We start from the raw sequence: 18,401 nt of genomic DNA on the forward strand, positions 1-18,401 counted from the left end.
CTTGCCAAAATTTTTAAACTCTGTATGACAGAGTTCTGTATAACCCAGAACCAATTCAGAGAACCCACCCTTAAATTTCTATTCCTCTAGAACCATTGCCAATACCTAATTGTGACTCATTCAGGGTTCAGTCAGAGAAGCAGAACACACACACACGTACATATATATGTAGATGTAGATGTAGATATATGTGTGTCACATGTATTTACTTTTTTATAGAGATTTGCCCCTATACAATTATGAGAACTGTTTAAATGGTCAATGAAAGGCTGTTTCGTTGGTGTCTGGTGCTGGCACCTGAAGTCATTAGGAAAGACAGCCAGGAAGGAAATGTACATGAGAATTGTGGGAAACAAGGGCAAACAGACCTGCAAGGATGAGCTAGAATTCATAAGGACAAACTGGAACTTGAATCAGGCCCTCACCTCTTTCACACCTCCAACTTTGATGGTAGAAGAGAGCTGCAGAAGAAGCTGACACCTTTAGTCACAGAGCTTAACATACTCATGCACTTGGCCCAGGAGTTGGAGGAGGTAAAGGAGAAGCTTCTATAAGAGCTAGAACAATATGGTTTCTCCTTTTCTGTCTTCCAAATCTATTGCAAATGTCTCTTGTGGCCCAATCTAACCTGTAACTATCTAAGGAAGAAAAATTATGGAAACAAAGCTCCAGCTTAGCTAAGTTGACAGAATACAAATTCACTACATCTGCCACATGTTAATTTTTTCACAAGGAGAATGTATTTATGTCTGACTTATATAATTAAAAATTAATGAAAAAAAAGCATATAATTTTCTTAAACCATTTTATAGGACTTGTGTAACCCTGACATCAATCTAGAGAAGGGTGGCACAAAATGGAAAGCTAAAGACTAATTTTACTTATGAACTGGAGGAAAAGAAGTGAAAAATAAATCTAGGACTATAGTAAGAAATAATAGATCAGAGACTACTAAATACTACTCTTAAGTAGTGTGATTTATCATAGGAATGCAAGGATGAGTTTAGACAGGAAAGATTGAACTTCTCATCAGAAATAATACAAGTCATGGGACAATGGGATGACATCTCTAAAGTGCTGAAAGGTAAAAAGTCATCCTGGAACACTAATCCAGCAAAAATGTCTTTCAAAAATTATGGTGAAATAACTGAAGAAATCAAGGAGAAAATTTTAAAAAGTTCCTGGAGGAAAATGAAAAAGAAAACCCAACAATCCAAAATCTAGGGGATGAAGCAAAAGCAGGTCTAAGAGGGAAGTGTATAATGAAAGAAGGTTTTCAAGAAACAAGAAAAATCTCAAATAAACAACCTAACCTTACACCTAAAGGAACTAGAAAAAGAAGAACAAGCATAACCCAAAGTGAGTAAATAGAAAGAAATCATAAAGATCAGAGCAGAAATAAATGATGTAGAGACTAGAAAAACAAAAGATCAATGAAGCTAGCAGCTGTTTCTTTGAAAAGATAAACAAAGTTGATAAACCTTTAGCCAGTCTCATCAAAGAAAAAAGAGAGAGGGCCCAAACAAATAAAATCAGAAATGAAAAAGGAGAAGTTACAACTGACACCACAAAAATACAAAGGATCATAAGAGACTACTATGAACACCTATATGCCGATAAAATAGACAACCTAGAAGAAATGGACAAATTCCTAGAAACGTACAATGTCCTAAAGCTGAACCAGAAAGAAATAGAAAATATGAACAGACCAATTACCAGTAATGAAATTGAATCAGTAATAAACAAACTCCCAACAAACAAAAGCCCAGGACCAGATGGCTTCTCAGGTGAGTTCTACTAAATATTTAGAGAAGAGTTAACACCTATACCTTTCAAACACTTCAAAAAATTAAGGCAGAAGTAATGCTTCCAAACCCATTCTACAAAGCCAGCATCACCCAGATACCAAAACCAGACCAAAAAAGAAAATTACAGCCCAATAGCCTCAAAAATCCTCAAGAAAATATTAGCAAACTGAAATCAACAATGTATTGAAAGTATCATACAGCATGATCAAGTGAAATTTATCCCAGAGATGCAAGGATGGCTCAATATCCACAAATCAATCAAAGTGATACACCATATTAACAAATTGATGAAGGAAAATCATATGATCATTTCGATAAATGCAGTAAAAGTTTTTGACAAAATTCAATATCCATTTATGATAAAAACTCTCAACAGAGTGGGTATAAAGGAAACATACCTCAATATAATAAAGGCCATATATGACAAGCCCACAGCTAACATCATACTCAACAGTGGAAGGCTGAAAGCATTTCCTCTAAGATCAGGAATAAGACAAGGATGCCCACACATGCCACTTTTGTTCAACATAGTATTGTAAATCCTAACCACAGCAGTCAGAGAAGAAAAAGAAATAAAAGGAATCAAAATTGGAAAGGAAAAATTAAAATTGTCACTGTTTGCAGATGACATGATACTATACATAATAAATCCTAAAGATGTCATCAAAAAACTACTAGGACTCATCAAGGGATTTGGTAAAGTTGCAGTATACAAAATTAATATACAGAAACCTGTTGCTTTTCTATATGCTAACAATGAACTATCAGAAAGGGAAACTAAGAATCCTGTTTGCAATTGCATCAAAAAGAATAAAATAGTTAGGAATAAATCTAACTAAGGAGGTAGAAGACCTGTACTTGGAAAAACTTAAGACACTGATGAAGAAAAGTGAAGGTGACACAAACAGATGGAAAGATACACAGTACTCATGGATTGGAGGAATTAATATTGTTAAAATGACCATACTACCCAAGGCACTCTACAGATTCAATGCAATCCCTATGAAAATACCAATGGGATTTTTTCATAGAACTAGAACAAATTCTAAGATTTGTATGGAAACACAGAAGATTTCAAATATACAAAACAATCTTGATAAAGAAACAAAGCTGGATTTCAAACTATAATACAAAGCTATGGTAATCAAAAAAACATGGTACTGGCACAAAAACAGACACATAGATCAATGAAACAGAATAGAGAGCCCAGAAATGAACCCACACTTTAATGGGAAATTAATCCTTGACAAAGCAAACAAGAATATACAATGGGAAAAAGACAACCTCTTTAATAAATGCTGTTGGGAAAATTGGACAGCTGTATGCAAAAGGGTCAAACTGGACTACCTTCTCACACCATGCACCAAAATAAATTCGAAATGGATTAAAGACTTCAATCTAAGATCTGTAACCATGAAACTTCTAGAAGAAAGCATAGGCAGTGTGCTCTTTGACATTGGTCTAGGTAATATATTTTTGGATATTTCTCCCCAGGCAAGGAAAACAAAAGCAAAAATAAACAAATGGGATTACATCAAGCTAAAAAGCTTTTGCACAGCAAAGGAAACTATCAACAAAACAAAAAGGCCACATACTGAATGGGAGAAGATATTTGCAAATGATATATCTGAGAAGGGGTTAATATCCAAAATATACAAAGAACTCATACAGCTCAACATCAAAAACCCCCCAAGCAACCTGATTAAAGAAATGACAGAGAATCTGAATAGACATTTTTCTACAGAATATATACAGATGGCCAAGAGGCTTATGAAAAGATGCTCAGTATCACTAGTCATCAGGAAAATGCAAATCAAAACCACAATGAGATATCACCTCACAACTTTCAGAATGGCTATTATCAAAAAGACAACAAATAACAAGTATTGGCGAGGGTTTGGAGAAAAGGGAACCTTCATGTACTGTTGGTGGGAATGTAAATTGCTGCAGCCACTGTGGAAAAGAGTATGGAGATTCCTCAAAAAATTACAACCAGAACTACCATATAATCCAGCAGTTCTACTCTTGGGTATTTATCCAAAGAAAATGAAAAACACTAATTTGAAAAGACATGCACCCCTATTTTCATCATAGCATTATTTACAGTAGGCAAGATATAGACGGAACCTAAGCACCCATCCACAGATGAATGGATAAAGAAGATGTGGTTGCAATAGCATATTATTCAGCCATAAAAAAGAATAAAATCGTACCATTTCTGAAAACATGGATGGACCTAAAGGGCATTATGCTTAGTAAAATAAGTCAGAAAGAGAAAGACAGATACTGTATGATCTCACTTATATATAGAATCAAAAAAATCAAAACAAATGAACAAATACAACAAAGCAGAAATAGAGTCAGAGATACAGAGAACAAACAGGTGGTTGCCAAAGGGGAGGGAATTGGAGAGAGGAGAGAAATAGGTGAGGGAGATTAAGAGGTACAAACTTCCAGTTGCACAGAAGTAAATGAGTCACAGGTATGAAATGTACAGTGTGGGGAATATAGTCAATAACTGTAATATCTTTGTGTGGTGACATTTGTTAACTAGATATAGTGGTGATCATCTTGCAATGTATAGAAATATCGAATGACTATGTTGTGTGATAGGACCTAACTTAGTGTTGTAGGTCAATTATACTTCAAAAAGAAACAAACAAACATACTCATAGAAAAACAGATCAGATTTGTGGTTACCAGAGGTTGGGGTGTGGAGGGAGGGGGAATTGAATGAAGGCAGTGAAAAGGTATTGAACTGCCAATTATAAGAGAAATAAGTACTAGGGATCTAATGTACAGCATGATAAATATAATTAACACTGCTTTATGTTATATATGAAAGTAAATCCTAAGAGTTCTCATCCCGAGGTAAAAATATATATATTTTTCTATTTCTTTAATTTTGTATCTATATGAGTTGATAGATGTTCACTAAACTTACTAAGGTAATCATTTCATGATGTCTGTAAGTCAATTATATCTCAATAAAACTGGAAGAAAAAAATTAAGGTGAAATCAATATTTTTTTCAGTAAAACAAAAGCCATGATACTTTTGCTGTTAGCAGACCTTTACTATAAGAATTGTTCGTTTTTTAGGTAGAAGAAAAATCATATATTAGTAGGAAACTTAGGTCTACACAAAGGAATGAAAATCACCAGAAATGCTAAATATGTGAATAAATAAAAGTATTTTATTTCTCAGTTTCTTTAAAGATAATTCTTTAAAGATTATTGACCATTTACAGTAGAGAGATGGCTTGTAATTCCACCAGTTAAAACATGGTAATGGTTAAGTGGGGCAACAACTTCAACTTTGTACTTGATCTTGTCATTTGTTGCCATATACATGAGTGTCTGTGAGTGCAGAACTATCCAAATGATTCTGTGTGGCTCAGGTAAGGCACACAGGAATGCATAATTCATTCCGTATACAAAGTTAGTACAGCAACTTTTTAATGGTCTTCATTATGTAAAATACTCTGTTGACCACAAGCAACTTATATTCCACTAGAAGAACCACACAGTCTCAGCAGAGCTCATTGCGAGTTCTTCCCATAAGCTCACTTTAAGTAATGTATTTAAGAAAATTTACACTCAAATCATTCCACTTTTGTAAATCAAACCTGAAATCTGCATCGCTTTTTCATTTAAATATTAACTCCACTAGGTGGAGGCATTTGCTCAGTTTTGTTGTTCGCACTAAAGCAACCTGGGATAGCAAGTATAGTGAGCTGGGGAACAAGTCAGAAAGAAGGCAAAGCGCCCTTGTGCAAAGCCTGGTGCTTTGCCTTAACTTGGCAAATGTATCCATGTTGCTACACAGAGTTCAGCATTTGCTTTTAGTGTTTAGCAAAGCAAAGTAGCAAAGTTTTCTAGGTTGATGGTGTCTAAATTTTTTTGTTAGAATAGTTGGAACTTTAAAATAGCCACCATGGGTTGTATAGATTATTAACCATGAATCTTAAGTTTTCTTATTTAACTCTGACAGTTCTGGCATTCAACAGTGATGTAGTAAGTAAGGGTCTGTAACAATAAAATATATGCTGTTTTCTCTATATTTCAGACATTTCATATTTAATGTAAGGATAATGTAATATGTTAATATACATATTTTTATGTAATACATAAGCCTTTATATTAGTAACTTCAAGTAAAATGTCACCTATTCAAGTTTTGGGGAAATGCTGTTCTTTTTTGAATATGCTATGCAAGTGACAAAAATGTGTGTGACAGTTCTTAAAGTAACTGAAATATAAAAGGTCTAAAGGACTGTGGGGAAATTTTTTTTTTTTTTTTTTTTTTTTTTCAGTTTGAAGCTTCTTGTCATCTTCTTGGGTTTCTACTTCTCTGCTTTTATTGGTCCCAACATTATATGGAAACAATATCTTTCTACTCAAATAGGAAATTCATCTGTCCTTTGTTTTGTATTTGAAGTTATAATGCTCTGTGTCATCAGTTAATTGACTTCAAGGAAGTAAGTCTCTGAAATGTTGAACTTGCTGAAAGCAACCCAGTTTTCTTTTTGTGCAGTTGGTTTTTAAAAAGTCTTTCTTGTATAAATACTATTGTCTATAGTTTTATTGTTTTAAAGATACTTTATTATCTACAGCTGTTCTCATAAATTGATTAAAAACATTAGACTTTTGTCCTGCAATCCCTTAGAGAAAATTTAGTGCTTGATGTTATTATTATTTTTTCATCTTACATCTTTGGGAAAGGGATGACAAATCAGATGTTTATAAAACTATTGTTAGGAAGAATTCTAATTTTTCATATCTAATAGATCTTGTCTCATATTTAAATATTCCATTTGATTTTTCATTTAAAACAATTATTCAGTATACACTGGATAAAATAAGATGTCTCATTAATCCACAAATGTTAACAATTGATTTTCTTTTTAGGATGAAGGCCTGGCCCGCCAGTTGGTGGAGCTAGGCTACCGCGGGACTGGAGAGGTGGTGAAAAGGGAAGATTTTGAAGCAAGGAAGGCAGCTATAGAGATTGCAAGGTTGGCTGAAAGAACTCAAAAAAAGTAAGTGTCCATGTTCCAAATGGATTTTATATTATGTTGTAGAGTCTCTGGAAAAATCCAATTTTGTTGGCATTGTTGTAATTTAGAAACATTGGTTGGAGCAAGTAGAACTTGGAATATTCTAAGAATTTGTTCTGCAGATCAGGAATTGGAGGAACTGTGATATTGTTGCGATAAAGACACATGCAACTGTGAGCTACAAATTTAAAAATATAAATACCAAAATATGGCCATCATACCAATAAAGTCCTGTTTACACATAGCTCCATATTATTGACTTTACACATTTATATACTAAAAGTATGAGTGACTTTTGCCTTAGAGTTCTTTGTACTTTTGAGGCCTGTAAATCTTTGGCTTCATTTATGTTCTCACGTTTTTGTAAACATTGATTCATTGAACTCTATTGACTATCACTGGCTTTTGTTAATATGACTCATATGTGGTTATATAAAATATGAATCTAATAAAGTATGTTAGGAAAGAGATGTACACCTAAAGTGAACCGTATCAAACTAAGACAATCTGAAAAAGACTTGACAAAGTAATTATCTATTTACTTTTTAAAAATGAATGCTAAAGTTGTAAATGTTGGTGAGAAAAATTACTTAGAAATTGGTATATTATTCTTAGATAACATTTTAAAAAATACCCAGTAATTATGAGTAGAAGTCTCCCATGTATTTATTATAAAAATAACATTTGGTAGTGGAATGTGAATTGGTTCTGGGAATGTGCAGTTTTCATTGTTCTAGTGGTTCTTGTATTTCAGAACCCTAGAATATTGTCATTTAATACAGTAACATTCAGTAATATACTAGTTTTCTATTGCTGTCATAACACATTACCACAAATGTAGTCGCTGAACACAGCACAAACGTATTTATTCATAGTTCTGTAGGTCAGAAATCAGAGTACAGTGGCTCAGCTGGATTCTTTGCTACATATATCACAAAGTTAAAATCCTGGTGTTGGCTGGACTGAGTTCTTTTCTGGATGCTGTGTGGATGAGTCTGCTTCCACCCTCATTCAGGCCAAATTCAGTTCCTTGTGATTATAGGACTGAGGTCTCATTTCCCTGTCACCCGTCAATCTGGGGACTCCTCTTTGCTCCTGTAGGCTGCCCACATTCCTTCTCATGCTTTCCATGTGGCCGCCTGCCAGCAAGAATGGGTCAAGATCCTGCCAACCTTTAAATCTCTCTGACTTCTCCTTATGCAAGTCTTCCCTGACTCCAGCCACAGAAAGATCTCTCCTTCTGAGGGCTCATGTGATCACACTGGGTCTATCTAGATAATCTAGGATAATCTCCCTATTTTAAGGTCTATAACCTTCATTACATCTGCAAAGTCCCTTCTGTCATGTACTGTAACATACTAATAGGATTAGGCATGGGGATCTTTGAAGGGGCCATTCTTCTCACCAAAGGTAAATTTATATAAAACTTCACTAGTTTATGCAACACAAGTATACTTGGCTTCTATTTGTAGAAAATTGAAATGATGCAAAATATGTGTACATGTGATGTGTCATATAAAACATCGGGGGAGTCTTCTCTTTCTGTTTTTAATCAATAAATGTTTATCAGTCAGGAGCAGAAGTATAGAGATTTTTGTGAGATTTTATAAGGAATTAATGTATAGTCATATTTTATTAGAGATGTATCCTATTTTATATCAAGAGGAGTGGGTCATGTTTATAGTATAAATTCTATCCATGTACGTGTCCATTTTGTGTTTGGCTCAAAATGAGTATTTATTCTATCGATAGTCTCTTTAACTGGCCAGAGCTGGAAGTCATCAGACTACTTGAGTGCCAGTCTTGGGAGACTAATCCCCACACAGAGCTGCTAGAATCGGAAAGCCTTTTCATCTGTGCATCTTCTCATCTGCCTTTGTAGTGGGATGGGCCCCATATGTTTCCTCTTTCCTTCCCTGCCAGGTCCATTGTAGTGTTATTGGCAGCAGGGCCAGCAGAATGTGGACACCAAATATGTCCTGTGCCTATATTTGCTTGAGGATCATTTTGAAGATATGCATGAACATGTGACTGCCGGCCAACTGGTACCAACTTGGAAACACGTGATTCTACTATCAGATTATTTTACATTAACTTCTCTAACGTGTGGGTGAGCAGCCCCAGGTAGATCACAATCCTCTTCACTAGCAATCATAGAGCACCCGTTTCAAGAAGTGCTGGCACCTAAGAGTATGTCACTTACTTAGAATAGTTTCATAGATAAAAAGAGTCTGGTTAAAGATATTGGGAGGGGGTATTTTGATAAGTATTTTGCCAGAAGAAGGTATAAAGTGAAACAAATTATTTTGACCCTTTATTTAGTCATTCACTTTACAAATACTCATAGACAACCATACTCCATTAGGCACTATGCTAGGTGCTGGGGATACGATAGAACATAACACTTAGTCCCTGACCTCAAGAAATTTGAGGGTTAGATAAATGAAAGACAGTTACATTGCTGGTGGGAGTATACAATGGAAAATAGTTTGGCAATTCTTCAAATAGTTAAACATAGAGTTACCATATGACCCAATAATTCCACTCTTAGATGTATATCCAAGGGAATTGAAAACAGAGGTCCACTTAAAAACCAGTGTTCCTAGCAACGTTATTCATAGTAGCCATAAAGAGGCAACAACCCAAATGTCCATCAACTGATGAATGGATAAAAAAATGTGGTACATAGATAAAATGGAATATTATTTAGTCATAAAAAGGAGTGAAGTACTCTTACCTGCTACAACATGGATAAACCTTGAAAACATTAGGCTTAGCAAAAGAAGGCAGACAAAAAGATTGTAAATTGTATAGTCCCATTTATATAAAATGTTCAGAATAGGTAAATCCATAGGGACAGAAAGTAGATTTGTGGTGGCCAAGGGCTGGAAGGAAGAGTGAAAGAAGAATGATTGCTAATGGGTATGGAGTTTCTTTCTGGGGTGGTAGAATGTTCTGGAATTAGATATTGGTGATGACTGCACAACTTTGTGACTATACTAAGAGCCATTGAATTGTGTACCTTAAAAGTTTGAATTTTATGGTATGTGAATTATATCTCAATTTAAAAAGGCAGTTACAACGGAAGATAACATACGCTATCATAGGTGTTGTGGCAACACCCTAAAGTAGTACTAAGTCAAGATTTGAAGGATGTGGAGAACAGGGAAGGCTCTTCTTAAGGCATGACTGCTAAATTAACCTTTAAAGGATAAGTAGGAGCCAAGCAGGCAAACAAGGGTATGAAGATGGACACTTTTACTTTGCCTCAATTCTATGATAAATTTTTCTTCTTCACAAATCATTCTCTCTACCTCTTTGTTTTAACTTGTGCCTATTCCCTTGCTAAGACATTATTCCCCTCTAAAGTTGTGCCAGCTAGAGGCCACTAATTTCCACATGTACTGGATTGGTGGTGGTGGCAGTGGTGGTGGTTGGTGGGCTCTACATTCTCCTAGCTTCTTCAAGCTTTGCTTCAAAGCCATCTCTGCTTTACTATCTTGTAAACAGCATCTCTTATCTCTCTTCCCCTGAGATTCATGCCTGCTGGGTTTAGTAGCCACAAGGCAGAGACTATAAAGTTTGGAAAGAAGGGATGGGATAAGTTTAGCTGGTGGTTACTGAGGTAGCTCCCATCATAAGTCCTGGAGAATTTCTATGTGTAGTGAGAAGTTCAGTTGATTTCTATGGGTGATGGAGAGATAGACTTTGACTGTTTGCATAGGAGTTGAATATTGGGTTCTTGGGATCTGGTTAGTAGTTATAACTGAGTCATCTCTCAGGCGGAACACTTTCCTGGATGAACTTGTAAGACCGTTGGCCTCTTCACTTTGGGTCAGCTTATCTTTTTAGGAGATGAATTAGCTCTTCTTAAAACTGCTTCTGAGATAATGACCTTATTTTACTGAAACACAGAATCTGAAACATAGATGGAATAAATGGCAGCCCTGGTGGAACTGATAATTATACTGCTTGGCTGTTGCTATCTTCTCAAGAGACTTTGTGATGAGCCTTTGGGAATTCTTGTAAAGTGAGCTTGACAGGAGTCTCAGAGCTGAATATATAGGGATCCCTGTGATCTTTTTTGCTGAAATGAAGAGGATATTTGTGGTGATTAAGGAGAAGGCTTTTGTGTCCTTTTATCCTCTGGTACATCTGGGACTAAATTTAAAAAGTTGGACAAGTCACCAACCTTTTTTATTCTAGCCAATCTAGTCAGTTTATCAACTGTCAACTATTTCTGGTATGATTGGAGTATTCTTCTTCAATTTTTTTTTTTTTTTTTTTTTTTTTTGTGGTATGTGAGCCTCTCACTGTTGTGGCCTCTCCTGCCACGGAGCACAGGGTTTGGATGCACAGGCCCAGCGGCCATGGCTCACGGGCCCAGTCACTTCGCAGAATGAGGGATCCGGCACGAACCCATGTCCCCTGCATCGGCAGGCAGACTCTCAACCACTGCGCCACCAGGGAAGCCCCTTCAATTTGTTTTTAAAAATAGGAGTTGGAAGTATCTATTAATTGTTAACATGCTCTTTTAATTTTATGAAGATGAAGTTGGATAAAAGGCCAAAATTTGTTTCATGTAAAATGACTTTACTCCATTCACTTTATGATCAAAAGTGAATACCATATGCTAGTGAATTAAATGAATTTCTGTAAGTTTAAAATGTTCTGCTAGATAAAATCTGACTTCTGTGAAATGGTTTCAACTTTTTGCTTTGTTTCAAATACTTTATGTTTTAAAAGTTATTCTCATACATTTTATAGCTCTCAAACAAAAAATATGGAGTTGTGGCTTGTCTCAGACTAGCTACTCCAGGAAGCAGACAGTGAGGGTTAAGAGTGCAGAAGGTTTGATGGGGACGTAACACCTGTGAAAGGAAAAGTGAGGAAACAGGACTAAGTAGTGTCAGAATCTTGATGCCAAAGTTACAGAGACTCTCCCAGCACAGTGGAAAGCTCCAGGGTAAAGGTTGTCCATTAAAGAAGTCCTCCACTGGGTGAAATGTTCAGGCCCTGGTACCTCTTCTGTGCCCAGTCATTGCCTGAGGGCTGCCCCCAAAAGTGTGATCTCAGCTTGAAACTGAGGCAGACCCTGGAAAGGTTCACAGCTGGAGGCTGTCAGCTCAGCAACTCCTCACAGCCAGGCAGAGAGGCCTTTCTCCAAGGGGTATCTGAGTGATGTGTCCACATGCCTGCCACAGTTCGCCCCTTGTGACAGACAGATCCGGTTTGGGCATGCAGGGAGCAGTTCTTCCAGAGCACCGAGGGCCTTTCTCCTGGGCAGGATACTCAGCAGAGGAAAGTTAGTGCCCAACACTGCTGTTGGTTTGGAGGCCAGAGGTGGTTCTCATCATTTCCTCCTTCCATTATCCATCCTAAATCCTCTGCCTTCAGCTTTCACCTCTCTTGAGTCTCAATCATAAGATGGTGGAGGCCCTGGTAATCCTACTGTCCTTTGGCTGGGGTTGTTGCATTTCTTATTCTCATTTACAATTCTATAAGGAGGTACCAAGAGGTAGCTAGGTGGGCCGCTCGAATTTGTCACTTGTTACTCTCTACCCCCATTCTGTAACAACACTCCTATCTCTCTTGCTGATCAGCAGCAATTACTCTTCACAAGATAGTGTCTCTCTGCCTTGCCTGCTGTTCCCTGGGCACAAGACGCCCAAAGTGCTCACGTGGCAGTCATAGTTTGTAGTTCAGTGAGACACTTGCTGTTTTCCCTGGTGAGAGTGTTCTAGAAGATGGCGCCCTATTCTTGAACAATATTGCCTCTAAGCTGGTGATTCAGCTGTGCCTTAAGTGGACCATTCCAACAGTTTCAGGCTGACAGCTTCTGATGGGGCACTGTGTGATATGGCCAGAAGATCCCATGGTCATGAGCTCTCTCCCACACCTTTTTATGTTGTACAGCAGGTTCCCTGGTTGGGGTGCTATGTTGTGTTGGATTCCATGCCTGTGGATCAGGCATTTTGTAAGCACCCAGATAGTGGGGCCAACTAAGACCAAGGAGGCAGAAAAGGCACACTCATATCTGGAATGGGTAGGTATTCCTGTGGGAATGAACTGTTGTCCCTTCTTGGTTTATAAAAAGGACCTAGTGTAGTCAAATTGAGTCCATTGTTCTCCTTGAGGAATAATGACCTACCAGGGGCTCAACATTGGTCTCTGTTGCTGGTAAATTGGACATGGAGAAGTAGAAGTAGCTAGATTGGCCTTGGAAAGTGGAAGTCTATGCTGTTGGGTCCTTGGATAACCTTCATCTGCTCTACTTTGTTCATGTGTCCGTCATGCCAGTATTGAGAAGACTGCTGACAAGGCTGGCTGACATCAATTGGCTGAGCCCTTTTGTCTGTTTGGGTTGTTTAGTGCATCATTTTTGGTGGGTGTTATAAAAATCTTCACACCTGTACTCATTCCCCTATGTCCATCCACGTGACTCAGACATTCCTAGTCTCCACCTTTTTTCTTCACAGTTTCCTGCCCAGCCAGCCAGTCCATTCACCATTGCTTATGAGTCTCTTCTAATCTTTGGGACATTTCTTTTTCCTTATCCTTCTACACAAAATGGATGATCAGATGTGTCACCTGAAGTTCTGTCCATTTGGGAAAGTTTTTCTTCCCTACTGTAATTTAAGGCCATCCTTGAATTTTATGGCTTGAAATGTGTTCTCCAGCAAAGGTATGTTGAAATCCTAATCGCCAGTACCCTAACATGTGACCTGATTTGGGAATAAGATCATTGCAGATATTCGGATCAGTGATCCCTGGGTGGATCCATGGACACAGTGGACCTATTATAAACCAACCCTTGGCCAGGATTCCATGTGTTATCTTACCCTCCTATGCCTTCACTCTAATAGTGGGACCATGATGATGCTTTGGATCTCCAGATACCAATCTCAGCTATGACCCTGCACCCAATACTCTATCAGCTATCTGGCTATTCTCCTTTCCTTTGTGTCTACTCATTTAAGTAAATGGTTAAAGATCCCTTGGGGGAAGAAGAGAGGGAATCATTGCAATGGATAATTGATATAGTGTTACAGGTCTATTCCTCTAGGACAGGGTAACTTCTTTAGTCAGCAGGTTCCTAGTCTGAGAACTGGATCAGGTAGAGATACTGGGCAAGACATCCTGACTTTCTATTGTGATGGCTGCCTTCAACCTCAGATAATTAACTTTGATTTCTTGTTGTGATTGAGTAGTACCTTTGTTGACCGCCTATCTATTTTGCCTCAAGGGATGTTGTGTTCAATAAACCAACTTCATGACTTTCAAGGTTAGGGTACTTGACTCTGAGCTTGTTGGTCTTTATAATAATTACAAGTCCCTGGATTCTTGAGGTTTAGCTCCACTTCTGAGTCTGCAACATATGGTATTGGTAAATGCTCACTCTCAACTAGTTGGATATTGTAACATTACTGAGATCACACACTGATCTTTTCCTCCTTTCCTCCCTCCTTCCCTCTGCCTCTCTTTCAACCTTTTTTTCCTTCTCTTTCTCTCTCCCTCCCTCCCTCTCTCTCCAACAAGCAAGTAATTACAGATGGTGTTGATCTTTTCAAGGAACATCATATTATCTGTATCTATCTATCTATCTATCTATCTATCTATCTATCTATCTATCTACCTATCTATCTGTCTACAGATGTATCCATATTATTCTTTAGTTGAGTACTTATATGAACGTGCTCATAAGTGCAATTAATTCTATCTCAGAGAGTAAATGGACCCATTGCTTAGATGAATTGATTATTTTTGTATTTGGCAAGTTGTTAACATTGCCACATTTATAGATCTTAGCCTATTTGAGCTTAGAATAAATCTAAAAATAGTCACAGAGAAAATTGTGTAGACAAAATCCAGTATTGATGACAGTTCAGCTAATGATTAATCAAAAGCAAATGAAATTCACATGTTTAAAAACATTACAGCCCTTTTCTTCAGAATATTATTTAGATGTTTCTTTTTTGTTCTTAATTTAGCTCTTGGTTTAAATTGTGTTGATTCATTCAATACTCATTCATAGTACCTTTGTAGGCAAATTCAAGGATTTCTTCTCAGATTCACTTTGCTTGGTTGACATCTACTGATGCCTTTAACAGCAATTTGGAATTATCCATTTCTTGAAATGTTCCCTATCTTTGACTTTTATTACCTTTAACCTCCCATTTTCTTCTGTTTGCTGTTGTCCATTATCTTTGCTGTATCTTCTTCCTTCTCACTAATTTAGATCTCTCCCAAAGGACAGTTCTTTGTTTTTTTTTCACCCTTTTTATACTCCACTATTTTCATATATCAACCATTTTTATGTTTCCAGTTTTCCTGTGTCAGATCTCCAATCCTGACTTCTTTCTTGGGTTTTTAACTCCATGTTTGTTTTAATACTGTGTTGTCAAGCCAATAACAAAATAGTAAAAAAGTCTCATTATTGTTCCCTTACAGATCCACTCCCCATACAAAAAATTCCATTTTTTAATGCTGGTAATACCATTTTTTAAAAAACTCTATAGGCATTATATTTTACAATATCTTCAAAGTCTACTTGTGAGCAATTCTAAAAGGCAATTAACAATTGATTTCCGTTGACTCCTTTGTTCAGATTTGCTTCTACGTTCATACATTTTTCACTCTACTTACACGTTACTAATCCAATTTTTCTTCAGATTGACTTTTATTGCGATGTCTTACCTGATTGCTCAATCTCAAATTTCTTCATTCTCTAATACCATGCTGCCTGATCATATGTCTGTGAAACAGCTTTCAAAACATCTCTTTCCTCCTGTCCCTTCCTCATTCCATTCCTTCCTCTTTCTATCAGCATCTAAATCTGCATCTCTACCAAAGAATATGAGGTATGAATATGAGTTTACAAGGGAAATAGGAATATCTCATAGCAACAAGACTTTAAAAGGTAGAGAAGAAAAAGTAAAGGTGGAAGAAATGCAGTGAAGCTGAGTTTGAGCTTAGTGCCCAAAATGTATGCCAGATTTAGGAAGATAATACAAAGAGGTAAATATTTACATTACATAATTCATTATGTCCACCTGGAGCAACAAAACCATTGACAAAAAGTGTAGATATTCCTGGTTCTGAGAGCTGTAGGGAAGGAAAAAATTTCCTCGACCCACTTAGGGTCCCTGGATGCATCTGAAAATTGAATTGACAGACACATTAACAGGGGAAAAGGATACAAATTTATTTAATATAAGTTTTACATGATACAGGATCCTTCAAGAGGAAATAAAGACCTAAAGAAACAGACCTGAGTATTTTATACTAGGTTTGATGAAAAGTGGACAGTTATCAAGGAACATGACAGGTTAAGGAGTATGAGGTAATTATAGTAAACTGGGGGAAACTTAGAAGGCCTGTTTGTTAGGATTCTTCTTGGCATTTCTTTGTCCTCAGAGAAGTGAGGATTGTTCAATATCTGCAAATCAATCAGTGTGATACACCACATCAACAAACTGAAGAATGAAAGCCATATGATCATCTCAATAGATGCAGAAAAAGCTTCTGATAAAATTCAACATCCATTTATGATAAAAACTCTCCAGAAAGTGGGCATAGAGAGAACCTACCTCAACATGGTAAAGGCCATATATGACAAACTCACAGCTAACATCATACTTAATGGTGAAAAGCTGAAAGCATTTCCTCTAAGATTACGAACAAGACATGGATGCCTACTCTCTCTCCACTTTTATTCAACATAGTTTTGGGAGTCTTAGCCACAGCAATCAGAGAAGAAAAAGAAATAAACGGAGTCCAAATTGGAAAAGAAGAGGAAGTAAAACTGTCACTGTTTGCAGATGACGTGATACTATACATAGAAAATCCTAAAGACTCTACCAGAAAACTACTAGAGCTCATCAATGAATTCGGTAAAATTTCAGGATGCAAAATTAATATACAGAAATCTGTTGCATTTCTATACACTAACAATAAAAGGTCAGAAAGAGAAATTAAGGAAACAATCCTATTTACCATTGCATCAAAAAGAATAAAATACCTAGGAATAAACCTACCTAAGGAGTCAAAAGACCTGTCCTCTGAAACTATACGATGCTAATGAAAGAAATCAAAGATGACACAAACAAATAGAAAGATACACCATGTTCTTGGATTGGAAGAATCAATATTGTCAAAGTGATTATACTACCCAAGGCAATCTAGAGATTCAGCACAATCCCTATCAAACTGTCAATAGCATTTTTCACAAAACTAGAACCAAAAATTTTAAAATTTGTGTAGAAACACAAAAGACCCCAAATAGCCAAAACAATCTTGAGAAAAAAAAAACGGAGCTGGAGGAATCAGGCTCCCTGACTTCAGACTATACTACACTGCTACAGTAATCAAAATAGTATGGTACTGGCACAAAAACAGAAATATAGATCAATGGAACAGGGTCGAAAGCCCAGAGATAAACCCACGTACCTATGGTCAATTAATCTATGACAAAGGAGGCAATGAAGAAAAAACAGTGTCTTCAATAAGTATGCTGGGAAAACTGAGCAGCTACATGTAAAGGAATGAAATTAGAACATTTTCTAACACCATACACACAAATAAACTCAAAATGGATTAAAGACCTACCTGTAAGACTGAATACTATAAAATTCTTAGAGGAAAACATAGACAGGACACCCTTTGACATAAATCACAGCAATATCTTTTTGGATTTGTCTCCTAGAGTAATGGAAAGAAAAACAAAAATAAACAAACTGGCCCTAACTAAACTTAAAAGCTTTTGCACAGCAAAGGAAATCATAAACAAACAAAAAAAGCCAGCCTACAGAGTGGGAGAAAATATTTGCAAACACTGTGACTGACAAGGGATTAATCTCCAAAATATACAAACAGCTCATACAGCTCAATATCAAAACCAAACAACCCAATCAAAACATGGGAAGAAGATCTAAACAGACATTTCTCCAAAGAAGACATACAGATGGCCAGGAGGCACATGAAAAGATCACTAATTATTAGAGAAATGCAAATCAGAACTACAATGAGGTATCACCTCACACTGGTCAGAATGGCCAACTGGTCAAAAAGTCTACAAATAGGGGCTTCCCTGGTGGTGCAGTGGTTGAGAATCCACCTGCTGATACAGGGGACACAAATAATAAATGCTGAAGAGGGTGTGGGGAAAAAGAAACCCTCCTACACTGTTGGTGGGAATGTAAATTGGTACAGCCACTATGGAGAACAGTATGGAGGTTCCTTAAAAAACTGAAAATAGAGCTACCATATAATCTTGCAGTTCCACTCCTGGGCATATATCCAGAGAAAAACATCATTCGAAAAGATACATACACCCCAATGTTTATAGCAGCATTATTTACAATAGCCAACACATTGAAGCAACCTAAATGTCTGTTGACAGATGAATGGGTAAAGAAGATGTGGTATATATATATATATATATATATATATATATATATATATATATATATACACACACACACACACACACACACACACAGTGGAATATTACTCAGCCATAAAAAACTATGGAATA

General features: G+C 36.8%; 1 protein-coding gene across 1 annotated transcript in view; it reads left to right on the forward strand.

Annotated features, from left to right (window-relative positions):
• Positions 1-18,401, forward strand: part of CFAP299 (cilia and flagella associated protein 299) — a 629,492-nt gene that overhangs the window by 11,654 nt on the left and 599,437 nt on the right. Inside the window, exon 2 of the mRNA XM_024115347.3 lies at positions 6,717-6,847. Within this exon, the coding sequence (XP_023971115.1) occupies positions 6,717-6,847 (131 nt within the window). The remainder of the gene's footprint in view (positions 1-6,716; positions 6,848-18,401) is intronic.

This window comes from Physeter macrocephalus, chromosome 7 (genome assembly GCF_002837175.3).
Source record: "Physeter macrocephalus isolate SW-GA chromosome 7, ASM283717v5, whole genome shotgun sequence".
Classification (NCBI taxonomy): domain Eukaryota; kingdom Metazoa; phylum Chordata; class Mammalia; order Artiodactyla; family Physeteridae; genus Physeter; species Physeter macrocephalus.